The following is a 21499-nucleotide window of genomic DNA, read 5'->3' on the forward strand; positions in this document are numbered from 1 at the left end:
ACTTTGCTTTAAAACAATATAAGAACATTTAACATTCTTCCTACTAATGAGTCATTCTGATATGGGTTAATGTGTTGATGAACCACTCTGAAATACAGGGTGTTGGAAAGGCAGGAATAGATTTTAGTTTATATCAAATCAGTGCAGAGAAGGAAGTGTGCATTAAAAGCTAATGAGAGCACTTACAGAGAAACGGACTCTGCTCACATTTTAGTAGGCTATCTATTAAAATGTTCCACACAAGTATAATTTGTAATTCTACTAAACGCTTAAATTGAATGTTGACTTGAAGTTGGTTAAAATAACTGCAAGTTGACAGCTTTGTTTTTCATTATTGTATACTTGCTTTTGAAATACAATGTATTTAAGTTGGACAATGTAAAACACATCTGTCATTATGTTGCACAATAAATTATTATGAATCATTTATCAAACTTGGTGGAAAACTGTCTCGTCTGCTTTTAAATGAAAAAATCCAACTTAACTGTAACATTATTTGGTTGCAGTGGCTCAAGTTCCGCTTGTGCGTTTGCTGCCGAGTGACAGACAAGATGAAACTGTGAGCCAAAAGGCACAAACACCGGAGAGAAGTGCAAAGGTCAGAGGTCCAGTCTTGTGTGATTCACTATTGTTGTGTGGCTTAATTGAAGACAATGACCCCCACAACCCACTTCAACATGAAATCAATACCAATAGACCGGCTCATTCACCATAGGCTCAGAGAGTTTAGACTCCATATACGGTTCAGGCTGACATCATGCCAGATAATTCTTTCAAAGGAAAAACTCAAGGCATGCTGCTGAGACAAAACAGTGCGCTCAAGTGTGCCAACAATGTAGTTGTGCTACTCTTAGTGCCATACATTGCCATTTCTGTCATGTTTTAGCCTCCCTCCAACCTGGTGCTATCTGTGAGTCAAACCACTGAATCAACACAAAAATGAAATGCAATCAAGGTTAGAATCACTTCCTTGATTTGTTAACCCTTGAAGACTTTCAATCTGACCAAAACGTCCTCAACAGCCCATTCCAGCTTTAGAGGGCAGACTTAATACCTCATCTATTTTTGATGTCATTTTTCTTCTGCCACAGCATAAACACAGCTCACCTTACAGCTGAATTCTATTCCCTAATTATGGAAACTGCATAACACAGACATCCAGTAATATACACACAGTGGGTTAATGTAGTGCAGGCTCAGTGTCCATTTTGCATGGCTCTGCTCTATATTTCTTCTATCTCACTGACCCAAAGTCAGCATTAGTGCCATTTTGCATTCTTAAAGTAAAAAAACAGACATCCCTTATGAGATCCATATCTCTTTTCTTAGTTAACAGCTAAACCCTGAAAGGCAGCAGCATTAAGAAACGTGCACTGTCTTTGGCATGCAATACTTCACCCAACCTTTCAGGTTTATCGGGAAATAAGACCAATGACATTGTGTCTTTCACATATATATCCAAACAGTTGTGATTCAAATTCTATTATAAAGGATAACTGGTTGTTCTGAAAAGCCAGAGCTGTCAGTCTCAAAATCCCCGGCGTGTTGCAACATATTGATTGCATATGCAGTGCTGGTGGATCCAATAAAAAACAAAGCAAAATGTTTATTAGGGTAATATTTTATTTACAAGAGGGAAATATCACAATGATGTAGTGTTTGACCAGAGTTAATCTAAAGATAATACTGGCCTTATAATAAACTTCACTCCCATGATTGGTCAACAGTGAACCGCTAAAAGTTTATTACTTACAAACTGTTCTTCATCCAGTATCCAGACATTTGCATCACTGATTCACAGTACAAACATGGCAGACAGTCCAAACTTAATATGAATATCTGTGAATTTATGCATGAAAAGTGTTAATGTATGAATATAAGGGTTGCTCTGTTCCACCAAGATGTATAAGACAGAAGACATTTCACAAAACACTAAGAAATATATATTATACACATCAGCTGGAATTGGCCCAAGCTGGATAAGCAGGTATGGCTAATGAATGGATGTAACGAAGCAAAAACATGTTTGCAATTCTTTCAATTAGTCAGTTTTTAAACCAGATTGAAGAATCTAACAAATTACTCACACATCAAAAATGTTATACAGAACTGGTGTTATAATATGAGACTATAAATCAACAAAATAAGACAAAATTCAAAGAAATCCAAAAGCAAAAGTGCCTTCTGTGTTGTGTATGGTAGCGCACACGTGTGAAGCCCACATTCCTTAACTGCAGTTAGAAGTAAACATGTAAGGCCTACCATATAATTAGGGCTGGACAATAAAACAATAACAATAATTATCGCAATGTTTTTCAATAACAATATAACAAATGTTAAATAAATATTCAATAAAGGTTTGATTTTATTTACCTGAATCACAAACGAATTAGGACTTAATTTTTTTATTAAAATGTTTCTTTTGTTGAGGAAAAAGGACTGAGAAAAGATTTGACTTAATTTTTCTCATGCACATTTGTTGACAAAGATTTTTAAAATAATTGTTTTTAATGTTCAAACTCAGATTTGTGAAGTGATCCACTGTTTGGCATCAATTGTTGATTGAGTCTTTAAACTCAAAAGAAATAATGATTTGATATTTATTGTGATAATTATCGATATCGAAAGATATGAAACTTTTTATCGTGATAAAATCTTTGGCCATATCGTCCAGCCCTACGTATAAATATTTTGGCAATGAAATATGGTTGATGCCAACCAGAACGGGGTGGAAGAGATTTCTGAAGAAAACTTTCTCTAATTGAGGAAATCGAAACATGGAGAACTGCTGGGTTATAGCTTGTGGAATAAAGCACTTGGTATTATTATTGGTACACGGAAAAAACTGCAAAAGAATGCTGCTTCAAATTAAACAAGGTGAAACACTCTACTTAATTCAGCTCCTACCACAACATTCATAAACAGACAAAACTGTTGCAGTTGGTTTTGTTGCTGCTTTAAAATCTTATTGGCCTTTTAGTCCACTGTCTAGTGTCTTTTCTACATCATTTCCATATTATTATCACCACATACATTTATCAAAATAAATTCTGTAATAGATTTTGTTATGCATAGTAATCAAGAGACATGTGACATAGTTAAAGCTGCTGTGATGAAGCAGCTACATGTCAGTGAGAAATCCTTCATGGAAAATATTTTAGCTACAGAGGATAACTGACTAAACATGTCAACAGGAAACTGAGATAGCAGCATTCCTCTACTGTGTTTCCCTGTGGTGTAAATATACTGCTTATATTGATAGTAAACAACTTAAAAAAGTAAATACCTGAACTAAAAATGTAATAAAATACAAAATAAAAGCATGCACACATGCTCAGTAGGCCTATACTTGGTCAGATCACATATTTTTTAGTTTTCATTATTTCCTTTTTTACATAAACTCATAACAACACTGATGTTCTTCAAATTATTTCACTAAAAGGAGTTTCACAATACTGGCTTGTGATTGGCTGAATTCAACTGCTAATTGAAAACCTACTGAGTGGAAGCTATCCAGTTCAGTTGCTACAGAGCGGCCTGACTGACTGAGATTTCATAGATTACTTAGCGCCAAAACAGAATGAGTAAATTTGTGATGCCTTGGCCGGGGGTTATCTGACACTGCCTGTAAAAAAAGACATTTAAAAAAAATTTAATGACCACAATCGCTCTTATAAAAACGTTGCATATTCTTGTACACATCCATGTAAAAGGGCTGGTCCACAATCATACACTGCAGTCTTTATGTCATCGTTCGATCACAGTCTCCATGGCTGCAAGCAGGAACTGTATTGACGTCCTCAGTGACACTGAGCTTTCAGGTGAGGGGGGCTTAAGATCTGAGAGTGAGTTGAAGAATCAGAGCAACTGCCTCAGAAATCCACGACAGCAGCTGATAAATCTGTGTCTCTGCAGCTGTCGACAGTATGTGGCAATGAGATCAGATGGGAGACACCAGTGACATGAGGTCGGGGTTTTAACAACGGGGACTAAATGTGTCGAGACCCGTAGCTGGCTGATGAGTTGGTGGGTTGTGGCGGGTAACCATCATGTTGATTAACCTCTAGTACTGACACTGTGGAAGAGCTCTGTGGAAGGTGTGGCCGAAGACCTGCGGCAGACACACACACATACACACACACACACACACACAAAAGTGTTATAACGTGAATCACATCACTTACGGTAATCATAAAGAGCGTCTACCCCATTATCTGACACAATTAATACCAAAGCCATTGGCAGCCATTCAAAGCAAACAAAAAAACACCTCCCTTTAGAAATGAGGCTAACCAATCCCATGTGATCATAAATTAATATGTTATGTTACTTCTGTATTTAATTAAAATGTAAGGTATAAAATGTCCCATTCATAAAAAAGTGCTTTTTATCAACATGCATTGTATTAAAAAAATGACACCTCTCTCTTACTGCTCAAATGTGGCCTGAGAAATATCAAGTTACTAATGTACTGAAATTAATATGCTCTATGTCTCAAAATGTCAAACACAAATGAAAAAGCAAGCTGGTTGTAGCATCTTCACTGCGCGGATCTAAGTGGATAAGGACATTCATGAAAAAGCAGTCCATCCTTAAAAAAATAAATTTAAACGGCAGCAAAACAAAATCATGGCCGTAAAAATGCCAATATGCTGTCCAGCACAATTCATGTTTGTCCTGCCGACCATCCAGATGGTAATTAATGAAAAGCGGGCCAGCAATGCACTTAGCGTGTAGAAATAGTGACAGTGGAGAGGATTCAATGGACATATATCAGTTAAAGGTGCTGTTTGCCTGTGATCCTACTATGCTAGACACAAAGGAACACTCGTGTCCCTCAGGCACTTCATCTTAGTTCATATCCTGACTCTAGTGGGCCAGCCTGGCTTATGGCTCTCTGGGGAACGGAGCGAGATTATTGTGATTGCTCTCACACACTGAATCCCCTCCTTTCGAATCACCCCATAGACACATATACACTTCCACACGCTGTACGGTATAGAAACACTCACTGGCACATGCTCTTCCCATTGAGAAGGATCCGAGTCAATGGTCGTTTGTCTTCAGTGAGAAGAACAAGAAAACCGGCTACGAGAAAAACACAAGAACACACCAGAGTTACTCTACATGGCTGGTTTGTTTGCCTGCACAATGTACATGCTATTTAAACTGTTACCTTATGGTCTCCCATACAGATATTAGGGCCCACTGTGTCGTAAACAACGCTCTTCTCATCGTCATCTCTCTGAAAAGAAGAGGGAACTTTTATTTAATCTACTAGACAAAGCCAATATGAAAATGGAACATTCAACATTAACATTTACATCTATAACTTTTAGTTAAAATGACTCAATGAAATGGCATCTGCATGGTCAAGTGTTGTTAGATGTTGAGCCTTGCACATTTTCTCGGGTCGTACAGCGGTGCCAAAAAATTCTGGTCAGACCAGAGTCATTTCACAGAAAGTGAAATGTTTTACACACATTTAAATCAACAGCATAATGCTAATAACAGATAATACATTTTAGTAGCTATTAGGGCTGACCCCTAATATTCGAATGAACTGTAAGTAAGTTGATGAGAAGAGTCTTTCACAGCAACTGCTGTCAGTTGTTGTTAAAAAAAGACCTCATACTCCATTTGGGAGCTGCGCTTGTCGTTCAGACCGGGATGAAAATATCAGGGAAAGTCATTGCTTATCAATGCCATGTATGTGGATCTTATACATCCATGGTCATAGATGTAAATGGCACTGCTGCTTACAGTAGGCTCTGCGGTTCTATTAGCTGACCTAGCCAGACTGGGAGCTCGCGCTACTGGGGGAGTGTTGCTGTTTGTTTACATCACTAGCACAAGAGCTTCGGATCGCCACAAGTGTCTTAGATCGTCAAACCTGCTCCTCTGAACTATGCCACAGGCTCCACTGATAACAAAGGGGGATCGTGCCTTTTCGATTGTGGCCCCAAGACTGTGGAAGAAACTTCCCATTCTCATTAGATCATTCCCGACTACCGAGCCTTTTAAGTCTTGTCTTAAAATATATTTTTATTTTTGGCATTCGAGTCAGTCTAGAGACATTCACCCTTATCTGTCCTGGTTGCTTTACATTTCTATTTATTGCTGTATGCTTCATCAACGTCGTATGTTTTATTATCGCTGCATTTTTATTTTATTATTTTTTTAGCTTTTTTCTTGTTGTTTTAATTGCATTACTTTGTACATCACTTTGTTCAACAGTGGTTGTTTTTAAATAAACTGACTTGACTTGACTCGATTTGACAAGGAAGAAGTTATCAGACCCGAGGTAAGAGACCCAGCGGGAATGCAGCTGGGGAGCGGCACCTGGATGAGCACCACAACCAGAGCCACGTGAGAAGGCAACCCAACCGGTCTCAGCAGCCTCCCAGTGAGCACAGACCAGGACCATACACAGCCACCAAGACAGCCAGAGGCCAGTTTGAAGCAAGGAATATGGTAATTAGGAAATTTACAGCAGCTCTGAGGATGACGAAGACACAGTGGGTTCCAGCAAAGACATGTGAGGCTAGAAGAAACAAGCCTGTTTTTGTTCTGCCTCTTTCTGAAATCAAGGACTCACTGTTTTGAAAATGACTTTGTGATACAAAATCCTGCAATCTATCCGAGGCATCAAAAAGAAAAAAAAAGGCAAAGTGCTCAAAACAAGGGTGAATATTATTTCAAACGAAAGATAAGGGATTTAAAGATAATGTACTAGCCCATAATAGAACCATCGGTCAGCTTTTAAGATAAATTTCATTAATCTTGTAATAAACCCTCTAGACTGTAAGAACGTAAATATTCTTTGGACAATGGTGTTAGAAAGGCCCACTCGCCACTTAGCCTTGTCTATTAAGAAGTTGCAATCCTGCATTAAACTGAGCATATATAAACCTTTTATGAAGAAATATATTATGCACTTTGTGTGGATGTGTAAAAACAGTTAACATGCAGAAAGTTATGAATTTCAGATTTAGAGATAATGACTGTCAGCATTGACTGACCTTATGGATGAATTCCTGGGCTGTGTGTGACATGAGGATCCGATCACACCAGGCAGGACAGCGAGTGTTCATGTACTGGGTCGGTTTAGTGTACTCTTCACTGTAGGGGTAGCTGCGAGAGAGAGACACTTATTGGATAACAACAGATGTGGAATTTTATGCACACTGTGTTGGCAGCACGTAGCTCAGTTACAAGTCTTACCTGGGTGGAAACGTGATGTCCTCTTCCCTAATAACATCATGAAAGGCTGTGACTTCTTTGTCATATTTCAAAAGCTGCAGGATAGAGTCCATTACTGATTACAGGAAATCTCAACACATTAAAAACCAAGCCTGAGCTGAGTGAGTGCAACTTGAGAATGGGTGAAAACCCAGTTTACTGTCAGAGTTATCGCAGTTTTGTTTACCTCCAAGCTTTTTGTATTTACTGTACTATCATTCATAGGACTTTATTTCCGCTGATAGGATCTAATCTAAAATCTGCAAAGAAATGTCAGATTGTTGCTAAGCAGCCTGTTGTATTATAGGTAATAGTCACGGGGTGCAGCTGATGGGATCAGTGTGGGTCAAAGTTGAAACTGTGTACTCACTGCTCTGCCATTGTCCTCCCTGAAAATCGCCTGGTGCAAGTAGTCAAACATCTTTTCCTCAATGTGGAGCACGACCTGCACATGAAGTGAAGGCGGCTAAAGTGAAAGCAGGTCTAATAACAAAATGTCTGGCGTCTCAACTGAACTGGCTTTAATCACCTGGTGGTCGTTATCTTTTTCTTCGCAGATGATTTTCTCCACTTTGTTGCTGCTGTCCATCTTCACTGTCTGCACATCTGCCGAGGTGGACAGGTGCTGCTCGCAGAAACACAAACACAGGAAAAAGGTCTGTGTCACAGTGCCAGGTCCGATTCACATCCCTGTCATCTGAGCTTCAGGAGAGATAAAAACGGTTACATACCTGGACCAGACTCAGTGTGTCTAATCGGAAGTTGAAATCTCCAAACAGGAAGAAAGGCAGAGGAGTGTAGCGGCTGTCTGATATCCTGGAAGGAAATAGCAATGTCAGGAATCACACAGATGTTTGTGTCTTTTTCTCTGGTGAAACGGTTAAAGGTCAGAGTTTCTGTAAATTCCAGAAATATCCTGTTCACAAGATAAGAAAGGTGTTCTGACAGCAGATATATTATCAAAGAGAGTAAGAAATATACTCCATTCATAGAGGTCATTCAGTCAAGCAAGGAGTCATTATCATTTTTTTAAATCTGTGTTTGCTGTCGTCTTTTACATTTTACAGTAACGCTTTTCATAGCTGTGTGCAGCTGGAAATTTGACCTGTTGATGACATATCTGAGAGCGCGTTTGCGGTTGGCTGAGTAAATGGAAGGACTGGAGTTGCAGGCAATGAGGTTGGAGGCATCATGGAACAGGTGGACATTGACCAGGTCCAGACCTCTGTGAAGAACACACAGACAAAATATGGTGATATGTGGCAGGTGGAGAAACAGGGAACCAATCTGATAACAACAAAACCTGACATATGATAGGTGATTGTGTGTGCCAACACGGGTGTCACTTATGAGGAAAGTTCTTATCAATGAGCGCACTCGTGTTAATGTTGAGTCAACAAACAAGCACATTTGTCTTTTGTACCGAGTGCTTACTCCTTTTCTTTGGCTGTCACTGGAAAACAATTAATGTGCATCCAACCAACGAGCTGTGTTGACTTACAGCGTAATGTTGTAGCACACAGATTGTGTGCTCCTATTATAATTACCTGCCCCACTGCAGCACAACAGAGCAAACAGTGACTAAAGTTCTCAGAAATCACAGGCTGTAGCAGCAGCACTGTGTGATTTGTCCAAGTTGGTTTAAGGCTGTAGCTTTGTTTCAATTCAGGGGATTCAAAATATACAGCATTTGCTAAGTAAATAAAAATATGGTCACAGTCTGGGTCAGTCCCAGGGTGCTATTTGTAAAACAGGTGATAATAAAAAGATGTTTCTTGTAAAACATCCACAGAATACAACACAGAAGAAAACAGCGATTTAACAGAAGACGTGTGTTTGAGCCACTGCAGAGGCAGGGCTGGGTATCATACCACAATATTTGTTTTGTACCAACCAAAACGTGAAAACTGTCAGACATCTGACATCTGGTCTAGGCCTGGGGCAATTCATCGACGTCATCAATTCCAAATAAAACGTTGATTTGCATAACGTGCTTCGGCGAGTCGCAATGAAATGCTGCAACTGCTTGTTCTCGGGGGGAATCCGAGAACAAGCAGTTGCAGCAGCTAAAGAAACAGCCTGCAACTATCTAAAGTTTGGGAGTATTTTGGACTCAGCCCCAACAAAGTGGTAAGGTTGCTCTGTAAGCTCTTGTTAAGACAGCAGCACCGCAAATCCTGTTTACTTTTTGTCCCCACATAAGCCTGATAGATTAGGATTATCAACACAAGGAACGTGTTTCTCTTAGTAGTAGTCACAATTGATTTTCTAAATGTTTTTTCATCACCCCAATGTTAAGTTACTTTATATTTTCTATTCACTTTAACTGCCACGAGAAAATGGCTTCAACAAATATTACAGGCTGTTGCTACCGTTTGTAAATTGTTTCAGTTATTTTCTTTGCACAACACTGATGCAAAAATACATTTGCCAGTGATTATCTAAAAGCCTATTACTCCAGTGATGAAATAAATCCATGTCATAACCATTTTACATTTTAAGTCAAGTACTTCATTGAAAATACTGATTCTCCAGTTCAGGGAAAGGGTAGACATCAAGTGATTACATTAATCTGTGTGTCACAGAAATCCTTTTGATTTTGAGGTCCAGTATTATTTACACATCTGATAACACAGCAGTAACGTGGAAATTAAGACTCATTTTAAAATATGCCAATAATATCATTATTCTAATGTGCTTTATGTGTCTCTTTTTCAGGATAATTGAAGAAAATATTGAATTATTAATGAGAAAAGTTTTTGATATTTCTTTGGATAAATTAACTGTTATATTAATCGAATAATAAAACACCTTGAGAATAATCAGTAAATTAGTCAGTGGATTAATTGAAAAATATATCGTTAGATTAATTGATTTAATAAATAATATTTAGCTAGTCTGGTCAGATATTCACTGTTTAAATCATAATTTTGCCAATGTTAGACCACTTTATTTAGGGGAAGTTCTCCAGCTGCTTGTGTTCAGAGAACATTTAACATTTGAACCTTGGCTTTTGGTAAAACCTGCATTAACTGATCTTTGGCCTCTTGTGGGCAGCCGAAACAAGCTGCTCACACAACACAAGGATATTATCACCTAGTTTACAAGTAGTCATGTGATACACTGTTAATACAAATCTATAAATACATTGCTGCTTTAAACATAAGAAAAGTGTTTTGTAAAAGAAATAAATACATCTCAAAGTAAGGTCAGCCCCAGTAATGATGTGAAACCCAGCCCTCTTCTGAGGTGGTGACAGAACTGGAAAGAGAAAGAAAGAAAACAGACTGTCCTTTGTTTGACAGATCATTCATGATTTACCTTCTTTTGTTTCTTATTTATCGTGTGATATTTTAGAGACTGCTATTCTATTAAGCCAGGGCTTCTTTGTATCTATGTATCACGGGGATCACAGGAGTGCTAGTTTTGTTCTAAAAGTGGGAGTGACCCAGTCCAACCTTGACTTTTTTATCAAGGTGAGGTTAGTGTATAGTACATACTGGTTGTGTATGATCCAGCGGGTCCTCATGAAGCCCTTTCTGGACCACTTGAACTGCAACAGAGACAAATTAGGGTGAGTCACTAAACAGCAGTGAGCCGTGTATTTGAAGGGCCAAACTGATAATTATTGATCCTTTCACATAATTTGTCTCATCTCCCTGTCAGAGCAAGCAGACAGCCCCTACAGCCCCAGTAGACTCATTTGTCCCAACATCTCCCTTTGGTCCTCACGTACCCCTCCCCACACATGCACACTCATACACACACATACATGAACGCACGCTCGTGCATACTCACATCAGGCCAGAAATTCTTTGGGAATTTTTCTTTCTCCACTGCGGCGACCACATCCAGAGAGCCCATGTGTTTGTTCTGCCCCGACACTGCTTTAAAATCCTTAACTGTGAGAGGGAGAGAGGGAGGGGGGAAGGAGAGGTGTGACATGTAAAATGAGTGAGAAAACATGCAAACAGTAATCAATAAACTGGTGTTAACCTCATCAGAGCGGCATACGTGATGAGAGGATCTATAAGCGAGCCATTAGACTGTGTTTGGGTGAACAACAATCGGTTTGGGCCACACAGCGAGTGGCAGCTGCAGGATGTTTATGGTTCTTCCATAAGCTTTTCTGAGGAGCTTTTTCACGCCTAACGTGAGGGGACTATGCAGCAGGAAAATAACAGCTCCACTTTAAATTCAGGTTCTTTGCAAAAATCTAGCCGGGAGGGGTGGCCATCCAACTGGCATTATACACGGAGAAATGACCTGAAATACCTGATCTCAAAAAATGACAAGGATCTTGCCAATCATATGCAACGTTGTTTTTACTTTATTGAAGATATGAGCCATTATGAAACAGGACAGGAAGCAAGGGGAATGTTTTATGTTGACTTATGTTAACTAAAATTATCTCTTTTCTTTTTTTCAAGTAAAAAATAAATATGAATCCTTCACCAGCCGACCAACAATAAAAGGATAAAAGAAAATGTATAGGGAGTAATGTTTTTACCATTAAAATCATACTGATAGATGTTTTTCAGTGTCTTGTGGATGAAGTACATGCTGCCCAAAGCCTGTGGAGGGAGATAAATAAAGAACAGAAAAGTCACAACATCTGATGAATGTACCTGGCAACAGCACACAAAAAAAGTTACAATGTTAAATCAGTTTCAGTTTAACCACTCTAAAATCATAGCTGCAAACTCCTGAGCTTGATAAGGATCTAAGAAATTCATACTGAAATCACACTTTTACTGTTGACACCTTTAGTTTCCGACACCTGCAGAAAATACACAAAAAAATCCCCTTAAGCTAAATTTTGACATGTTTAGTCCAGCCAAAGTGCATGCAAATATATATATATATTATTATTATTTTTTTTTTTACATATTTCTATTTTCAATATCGCATTGAACTTAACAAAACTATAATATTTAAGCTATTTAAATGTAACAAATGAGCTCTGTCAGACCCATTTGGAGTGGTTGAATGAAACCTAAACATCTGAATATGGTGACAAAAAAAAGGAGAAATCGTCTCAACTTAACCGCTGAGAGGATGAATTGAATCCCCATGATGTGATCTAAATTGTGAGCCTTGTATTGAACAATCCAGTGCAACACAGTATATTGTTGCTCTCCCAAAGACACATGAAACTTTAAAGAATAGAGACGTTCAAAGTGAACACATAACACATCCACATACTGCCCCTCGCACGCACCCTTCAGCACCCAATCATCCCTGACATGAGGCTGACAATTTTTAATGTACTAACTGCCTGCTCCACTGATCTGATTAATCATGCCCTGTGAGATCAATAAAGACAGAAAATTAAAACAATTTAAAAGGTATTAAGCAGTAGGCCTGCTGTCTGCCAGCGCTGCCGCTGTGACTGGGGGCCGAAGAAAAATCTGCTAGTGCTCAGGGGGCTCGGGGCGTGACGGACCGCTGTTCTCCCCCTCCAACCCATACACAAACATCCAGCCGGAGCATGAGAGATCTCTCCCTGAAGAGATCATTTATCTTCAGTGCCAAAGTCATCCTCATTTAATAAAATGGAAGTGTCTCCGTGGTCGGCTCCAGTGAGCGGCAATTAGCGACCAACTTGTCCAAACTAAGGTTAGTGCCAGGGAGCTATCTGAACGAGTCTGATAGTGTTCTTAACTTCATGCTAAAAGCTGAGCAAAGAATGTTTCCAAAAAGAAGATTCAAGGAGTCTGACAATTAGCTAATTTATGTTTGATCAGTACAATATCTTGTTTAAATAGCACAGCCAAGTACACACACACACACACACAGATACACATTCTCCTCCACATACTCGGCCAAACACCTATCTTCATCAATCAGGTTTGTGCACAGTTTAATAAAAAAATATTGACTTACAAGTGATTTTTTATCAAAACACCATTTGTACTGGGAATGCATGCAAGTCTGCCCCCGCTGCTCCTGCAGCCCCTCTGAAAGGAGAACCCCCCAAACTCTCTCTTGGCCATATAACTGATGATCCAAAGCCAAGGGGAAACAAATTGAAAATCAATGCAGGTGGCACAGACGAAATGAGAATGAGTCTTTAGGAGGGGTGGGGGCAGGCTGAAACACTCTCAGCGCAAACAGTGGAGGGTGCGAACAAACTTAGTCCCAGCTGTCTTCCAGCCCCCCTCACACTTTATTTATTGCTCACAAATGGGCTGGGATCAATAGTTTTAATCTAGAGTTAAATGTATTGACTTTGGCCTGTCTCCCCCACACCTGGCCATTGACTTTCCCCTTTTTACATCACACACCTTCAGTCTACAGATGCAGCCACTGACCCCTACTGTCAGACGTCCAGTGTGGGGGTATCACATGGGAGGAGCAAGGGTTAATAGTTTAAGAAATACTCAGCCACTTTTCTCAACTGGGGGAGGTGTTGCTCTCAACCAGGGCAGAACATCAGAGAAACTAATACTGACGAACCCATCACGAGCAATTACGCGCACAGTTCGATTCCAAGTAAAAAGACCTTAAACTTTTTTGTGCTGTGTGAGGTCACTAAAAACGAAGTTAGAAGCGAGAAATGGTTTTCACGGCAGGTGTGGAGATTAAGGCTGAGCCCATGAACCGAGAAGTGTCCCGCCAAGCACAGATGAGTGCCAGCTCAGACTTCAGCTATAGAAACAGACTCCGAGTTCAACGATAGATGACGGTACGAGATGTAGGTAATGGCATGGGTGACTTAACAAACCTATCTTTAAGATCATCTCCTCTGTCTGTGCTCATACTCTGTAACTATTACAACATTGTTTCATACTCTGTCTTTGAGACCTATGTCACTTATATTTGGCTGTGGTTTTTCCCCACATTTCTGAGATTGTGCAGTGAGGCTTGATGTATGAAACCCATAAACACACACACCCTTTGTGGTGAGATTCAAGACATTTGTATGATGAGATTTTATTATATTTTATTTAATGACATTTTTTTATGTTTTTATTATATTTACATTTACCTACTTTGCAACAACAAAATAAAATCAAATAAACAAAATCAAATAAATTATGGGCATGTACAAATTTAATCAATCTTGGTCAACCTTAGTTATCACATGCTGTCAGTATTGGGGAACTCTACTCTTTGTATTTTGTTATATACAGTCAAACTATACGTTCAGATTGATTAAGTATAAATAAAGCCAAGAGTGCAATAACTAATGCATATGTGTATAACATGTGACTTCAGGAACAAGGACTTAATAACATTCTCTGACATGCTGGGAAATTGCTGTCAGATGTTGGCTGTTTTCCAACCCAAAATGTGTGTTTCATTGTATGTTATGACAAAAGAGCTGACATTTTCTGATGCTCTAGTGGGGTCTAGAAACTCGGGTTTTTACTCAAGGGTTAACCGTCAACCAACTCCTGCTTGTCACTTAACTGAGTGGATCCAACACCTCCTTTTATCTCTGAGCACTAACATGGAGGAGGACCCCATCTAGTGGAAGCACATGTGAACTACTCTAGAAGTTGGTCTTACCGTGAAGCTGTCTTCTGCTTTGAACTGGTTGTCCACGTAGATGCAGGACCTGTCAAAGTCTTTCATTTCCTCACTGGACTCAATGCTCCTGGAGACAACAGAGCACAACGGAGCTATGAGTAGGGGAGACAGCAAAAAAAGCCTGTTCCCTTTGACATATATATCTTCATATATCATATATCTTCTTAGTTGATGGATAGAAAATTAATTGGCAAGAATCTTGATGGTCAATTACTTTTTAAGTAATTTTTTAAAGCATAATTGCCTGGTTCTAGCTTCTCAAATGTGAATGTTTGTGTGATTTATGTGATTGTAAACTGAATATCTTTGGGTTTGGTGGACACAACAAGCTTTCTAAATATATCCACTTGGGCTTTGGGGAACTGTGATGGGTATTATTTTATAGACCCAACGATTACCTTATTAATGGAGAAAATAATTGGGCAAATTAATTAATAATGAAAATAAGATTTTGTTGCCTTTTTGAATGCATGGAAAATGAAAAGAAAGATAAAGGACTATGTTTTTTTTTATGTTTGTGATAACATTAAACAGATGGTGAAGGAAGAACATGACTTCATCTTGTAACACCACCAACATGGATCATGAGCGGCACATCGGTCCTACCAAAAGAACTGTTCAGCAAGGCCCATGTTGACCATGTAGTCCTTCCCTCCCACCTCCTGGAAGTGCAGGGCGATGAACTTCGGCTTGTAGCTGTGGATGGTCTGTAACAAAGCACAAACGGGTCTGAGTAATGAGGAGTGAAGAGGTTCAACACTGTGTTACAAGATGAAGTCAATTTTCTATCGGGGGTCATATGGAGTTTTTCTGTTATTGAATATCTATGCTGGGCCTGGTGTGACTATATTATCCACTATCACATTTTCCAAGAGTCTGTTTTCCAGGAACCTGAACTGTACCAGACTGTCCACAAAATTTAAAATGTTTGAAACTGTGATTTATTACTGCAAAACCAAGGAGGCTCAAACTTACCCTATACAGTTCTTGCACCCATTCGTTTTGAATTTCACCCACCTATAAAATGAAAAGAGAAAACTCATCAAAGACATGCAATCATTCTGTAAGAAATTGTTTACAATCAAACACTAAACCTGTAACCCTAATGGGAGCAGTGCACCAAGCTGTAAACAACACTGACATTTTAACACCTAATAAAGATGTTATAGCTAATGTGTGAGCACAGTTGGCTATAAATACACTATCAAATAAGTTACAACATGTTTTACCCTTAAATTTTCTTTCACTTGCTCATTTTGTTTTTCCAACTCCTTTTTTCCTTTTTTTTGTATTGGCATACAGTTAGCTATTGTCCCCACTCAACAATTCCTTTTCATGCCACATTTCTTTTCCTCCTATTTCTTCCACAGTGGAGCACTGCAAAAAGTGAGCTCTCAAAAACAAGGGGAAAAAGCATTAAAATGGGGGAAATATTACTTAAAATAAGCAAAATTATCTGCCAACAGAACAAGAATATTTCACTTGCTACTTAAGGACAAAAAAAATTCTCTAACATTAAAACCGCCTGGTAAGAAGAAATGTCTTGTCAGACAAAAAACAAGTAGATTTTGCCTTCAATTAAGATAATTAATCTTACTTAGATTTTTGCAGTGGAGCAATTGAAAGGACTGTTTGGCTGTTAGTGTTAATAATCCATATACTGTGCTGCATACAGCTGTAGCATCACTGCATAAACTCTTGTTTATTTATTTATTTTTAGCAAGGTAGCAACCATACATAAACACAACATATTAAAATGCTAACATTTTAGCTGCCAAGCTACCGTTAACAATCCTATATCCTCATATCTTCATCTTCAAGTGCATGTCTCTCATCTTCATCAAGGACCATTTACTTTTTTATGTATTCAGATACGTTTACCTGAGCTTTATCATTGAAAACAGCTGCCTGCTGCAGCTGCTGCCCTACGAAAAAGGTATTTATTAATTTAAAAAAAAATCATTTTAGCTTCTGGCTTTAAAATTACATTGTCAGCTAACAGACAACCGGGTCAAATGGAAGTCAGGAACTTATCAATCACAGAAAGCAAATAATATTATCTCTGAGCAGGTTAAAACAAACAAAGTTTGTTTGGAAAAATGATCCTGCGTGTTCCTACATCCTGGAGCATACAACTAATAAGTTCCAGGATGTAGTCTCATTCAAGTGTTGCTGCACCTGTCATAATCTGGCCACTGCCAACACATCATCCCTGATGATGAGGAAGCCTTACACACAGCAATCTGTCAAACAATGTTGATGATTACTTAGCAGACCCTTCCTTGTTTAGAACCACAGGTAGACTTCCATTTATACTGTAATTATTAAAGCTACACCACACAGGATTTGTAAGGATATATATAACAAGGTTGCACCCTAACAGTGTAGATATTTGCCCAAATAATAATCTGCTTTATAGTATAGACATGGAAACACCTTCTTACGTGATTTCTGGCTGTTGAAATTTTGTTTTATTAGTTACTTCTTCCACCTTGCTGCCCTGTGTAGCTGTAAACTGATAAATAGGTTGATTTACTGAGTTGTGACAATGGAAGGTCCACAATGGGTGTGACAAATATGTCCCACAGGATGCTAGGTAGAGTTAAAGTTAACCTCACAGTTACACTAAAAGCTTCTTGTGTCTCTGATCCTCATACCAGAAAATCTCCTCTGACTGGTATTTGAACATGTCGTTTCTTACACACCCGCTTCAGAATTTGCCCTGCACTGTAGTCACAGAGTAATGTACAATCTTCTGTGAGGCCAGGTGGCTTCATACCAACTGAGAAATGGCTTTGCATAGTATATTTGCATGGCAGCCTGCAAGAGATGACTGCAGCTCAGCCACTGTGACCTGAAGAACTACTCTCATATCATTCTGGCCACTAACATGCAGTCATTAACACTGGCTCTGTCAACCGACCCGGATCTGAGTCAAAGTATATATATATATATATACACAGGGCCTATAATTGTAATATATATGTTTTAGAGATAAAGATCATACAGCAATTATACTAACAATCCAGCTAAGAAACAGTTATCTTTTTCCACTTCTGGATTTGCACTTTGAACAAGAGAGGACCTTAAGCTTCCACAGGACTGAATCCAGTAAATAAATGATTTGTTGTTCCAACCTGTATGATAATACTTATGCAAATTGGCAATAATGTGTTCCAACAAGTAAGGGTCTTACAAATTATTCTTTGTCTGATACACTTGGTATGAATAAAGTAAAGTTTGAGTAACAATAATATCTAATGCAACTATACATAATCATTACACAAGCTCATGAGAAACAATGGACTTCCAGGATACTGCTATGGTGTGCCATAGAAATGTTGCTCGTGGCACACAGTAGCAGAGTAGACTGTCTCACAGGTTCAGCACCGTAAAGCAAAAGGAGTTATCCAGTGATGTGCTTAAGGTTTTGCTCTTATCCCGAAGGCTGAGCGAACGTTTAGGAGTGTTTGTTTATAGAAATGGGGGGGGGGGGCTTGAGTAAGTAGAAAAACTCAAGTCCCCCGGGGAAGATATTCATCTGTATACATATCTCCCACAATGGGATCTAACATGTTTTCATTGGAGCCAGTTTTGGCAACTGGAAACATGGTCCCGAGCCAAATTTCCATGAGTGCATAAGAGCCCTCCTCCCTGCAAAGTCTGAAAATGTTGTCAGCCCAGGATAGGCCAGAACTAAAAACTACTATACTTTATTTATTTAGCAATGTGTTTAGAATAATTCAATTCCAGTCTAACATCTTTAATCCCTAATAAAAAGTGGTCTTATTAAAGATACAAACATCTAAGACAGCGCTTTAAACTATAACTTACATAACATCGTGGAAATATAGCGATACAGCTGGAGCTGATGATGTAAATGCTATAGATTATGATAACGCCTGGACTCTCTGTCCCATCATTATAAACAGTGTTTTTCAACAGGGATTGATTGCACACACTGCAGTTACCAGTTGTGGGAGACGATGATAAGTCTGAGCAGCCACAACTGGAGAGTGTCCACATTGGACTGATATTATTATTCCTATTAATTATTTAATAATAATATTATTATATAAATAATGGAGGGGGGGGGGTTATAGTATTTTAGAGGGTCCGGATATTCGGGGAAATATAGCAAATTAGGTAAACTTATGATAAGTCCGCTAAGTGTCTTGCAGTAAACATGTGACGTCCAGCGTTACATCAAAATGACAGGTCAAATTCTGTGAGGACACATTAAAGATAGGTTTACGTTTTCCCACGTCAATAGACAATAATATATATATATATATATATATATTTTACTTAGCTGACTCTTCAGTGTCACTTTATTATTTCTATATAAAACCAGGAGCAGGTCACGTGAGACATGAAACTCGCGCGCCCTTACCCTTACAGAGAATCAATAGATAACACTCTGACTCGAGGCGTCTTCTTCAACAATATTAAGCCCGTGTTACATAAGGCTGGCAAAGAAACACAACTGACTGACTCATAAGTGTGGTATTATACATATACAACAGCTCATCACGCGCCTGAAGAGGTTAGTAACACTTGTTTCATCCATTATGTATTTTGTTAGCAATGGAGCCCATTCAAGGTAAACTTACCTCCTACACAATTACCTGCACTCTTGGATAATTATTTCTCTATATCAGCTTAACAGCGTTACGTATAATCCTCTGGCAGCATTGCGGTCTGGTGTAGTTTTTAATTTTACTCTTAACGTTACCCGTGTTACTTACATTGTCAAAGAGTGACCCGACATTTGCGGTGACGAGCAGCACATCAGTGTGTGTTTCCATGTTAACGATCCGCCTTCACAAACAGCTCGAGGAAAGTCCGCAGCGTCGCCAAAGGAGTAACAGCTACTCTCCAGGAGCTTATAAAGGCTTACTGTGTGAGCCCAAATCGCGACTGTCACCGCTCAAAACACACCCGCATCTCACTGATGATACTGTGGCGCTTCTGGTCCAACTTGTTTGCTGATGGCGGGCTGTCGTGTCAGATCGTCGCCATATGACGGAGCGGCGCTCACATCCATCGTCTAGCCGAGGAGCAGTAAGTTAGTTTAATAGCAGACATGCGCGGATTTCTGCCTCCTCTTGGTTAATTGGACTAGTGGCTTCTTAGAGGACTTAAACCAGCCTGGACGGAGCATCTGCTTCTGCAGTGACAAACGCTCAGATAACCGCACCAAGCAGTCAGTATGGGGCAACTAACTCTGGTGCTCCGCCTATTTGCTGCTGCAAGCAGTCAATTATAGTCTTCCTGATAAGTTTATCTACGCTGAGCCAACGTCATGGTCGTTGCTTCAAAGTGTAACCTCTTCTGAAGTATATGTGTATGGCCTCTATTGCAAATGATCGACTTAGCCAAACCATTTTGTATTACCACATCATAAACCCCTAACCTGTATTAAATAATATTCTGTAGAATAAGAACTTTTAAGATTACTTCAAATATACCATAATGTATAACTTCACTATCTGGGTACATAAACAATATCAGGCTAAGAGTATTTTAAAGGCCTGCTCCATGCACTATTGTTTAATTCTGTTTCACCATTTTATATAGTTTTGTAAATATTGTCTGCTTTGTAGCAAAAGGGAACTACTAATTGCATTTCATTTTACAACCCTGCTGCAATATGACAATTACATTTACCTTGTATATCTGAAAGGCCCAACATACCACAGGCTCATTCTGTGTAGTCTCAACAGGAAGTTAGTCATTTTCTTCCTGTGAAACTCTTTCAATGAAAAATCCTTTCATATTGCTTTCGCTGTGATTGTTCTCCCTTCACCCTTACCTTCATACAGCCCATGTACTGCTTTTGTGTAAAGTCATGTATCAGCAGAAGCTCATAAATCAGCGGGACTAGTTTTGTTTTTGTGTGTGTGACCTAGAGTTTAGTAATTTTCTCTAGAATAACCTGCCTCCTACAACTTCCAGTCATCACAACTGCAGCGTAACCACAATATGTTACAACACAGCTACAGTAGTGTTCACTTTACCCAGTGGACCATAGAGCTGTAAAATGTTTTTTTTGGAGTAGAGGGTAAAGAAAAGACTGCTGGGGGCCCGAGGTTGGCTCTCCATAGTGCCGTTAGTGAGTTGTTCAACCATGGCATGGTTTACACCAGCCAACCTTTTGAGCTCCCTGCTTCCTCTTACTCCTCCTCTGAGCAGTGTGTTTTATTCAGCAACGCCAACAGATCAATTTAAAACTACTGCAACAGAGATGCAAAAGAATGCTGCCATGTCCATCACCGGTCTGGAAACAAAGAAAGTCAAAGGGGGGAAACCTCTCTGAAAGGAAACTGAGGCAATCTATTGCAGCCAGGAGAAGAGGCCTGGCTTTCTGATGGAGCACCTGCAAAAGAATCATTATACATGCATGGAAATGCATTATTTTAGACTAGATCCTGAGTAGATGAGTAGCTGGGAAATAAATAAAAAATGTTTAATGCCCAAAATAAGGCACTCAATCTTCATGCCAGACTGTTATCGTAGCTTGGTGCCCACTGGACAATAAATCAGACAGGAAATGTTACCAGAGTCCTGGCTTGACTGCCAAGAATAGCATACAAAAGCAACAGCTAATTAAGGCAGTACTGTTTGGAGCAAAAACATTCAACTGAAACACACACACACTAAGCACAAATAACCTAAACTCTTAAATGAGCTACTGGGGCTGAAATACAAGTGGTAAAAC

At 39.2% G+C, this 21499-nt stretch overlaps 1 protein-coding gene across 1 annotated transcript; it reads right to left on the reverse strand.

Annotated features, from left to right (window-relative positions):
• Positions 1-1603: 1603 nt before the first annotated feature.
• Positions 1604-20013, reverse strand: inpp5l (inositol polyphosphate-5-phosphatase L). Its single transcript, XM_038704702.1, has 16 exons — positions 19527-20013; positions 15754-15795; positions 15385-15485; positions 14758-14845; positions 11753-11816; positions 11041-11144; positions 10743-10795; positions 8348-8467; positions 7974-8058; positions 7772-7867; positions 7613-7687; positions 7225-7298; positions 7023-7134; positions 5177-5245; positions 5013-5088; positions 1604-4111 (listed from the first exon to the last, which is right to left on the reverse strand). Exons 1-15 carry the CDS (start codon positions 19584-19586, stop codon positions 5047-5049), a joined length of 1185 nt encoding a protein of 394 aa, XP_038560630.1. The 5' UTR covers positions 19587-20013; the 3' UTR covers positions 1604-4111; positions 5013-5046.
• Between the last annotated feature and the right edge of the window lie 1486 nt (positions 20014-21499).

This window comes from Micropterus salmoides, unplaced genomic scaffold, assembly GCF_014851395.1.
Source record: "Micropterus salmoides isolate LMB-PRFRI ecotype aquatic unplaced genomic scaffold, ASM1485139v1 Ms_hic_scaffold_7, whole genome shotgun sequence".
Taxonomy (NCBI): domain Eukaryota; kingdom Metazoa; phylum Chordata; class Actinopteri; order Centrarchiformes; family Centrarchidae; genus Micropterus; species Micropterus salmoides.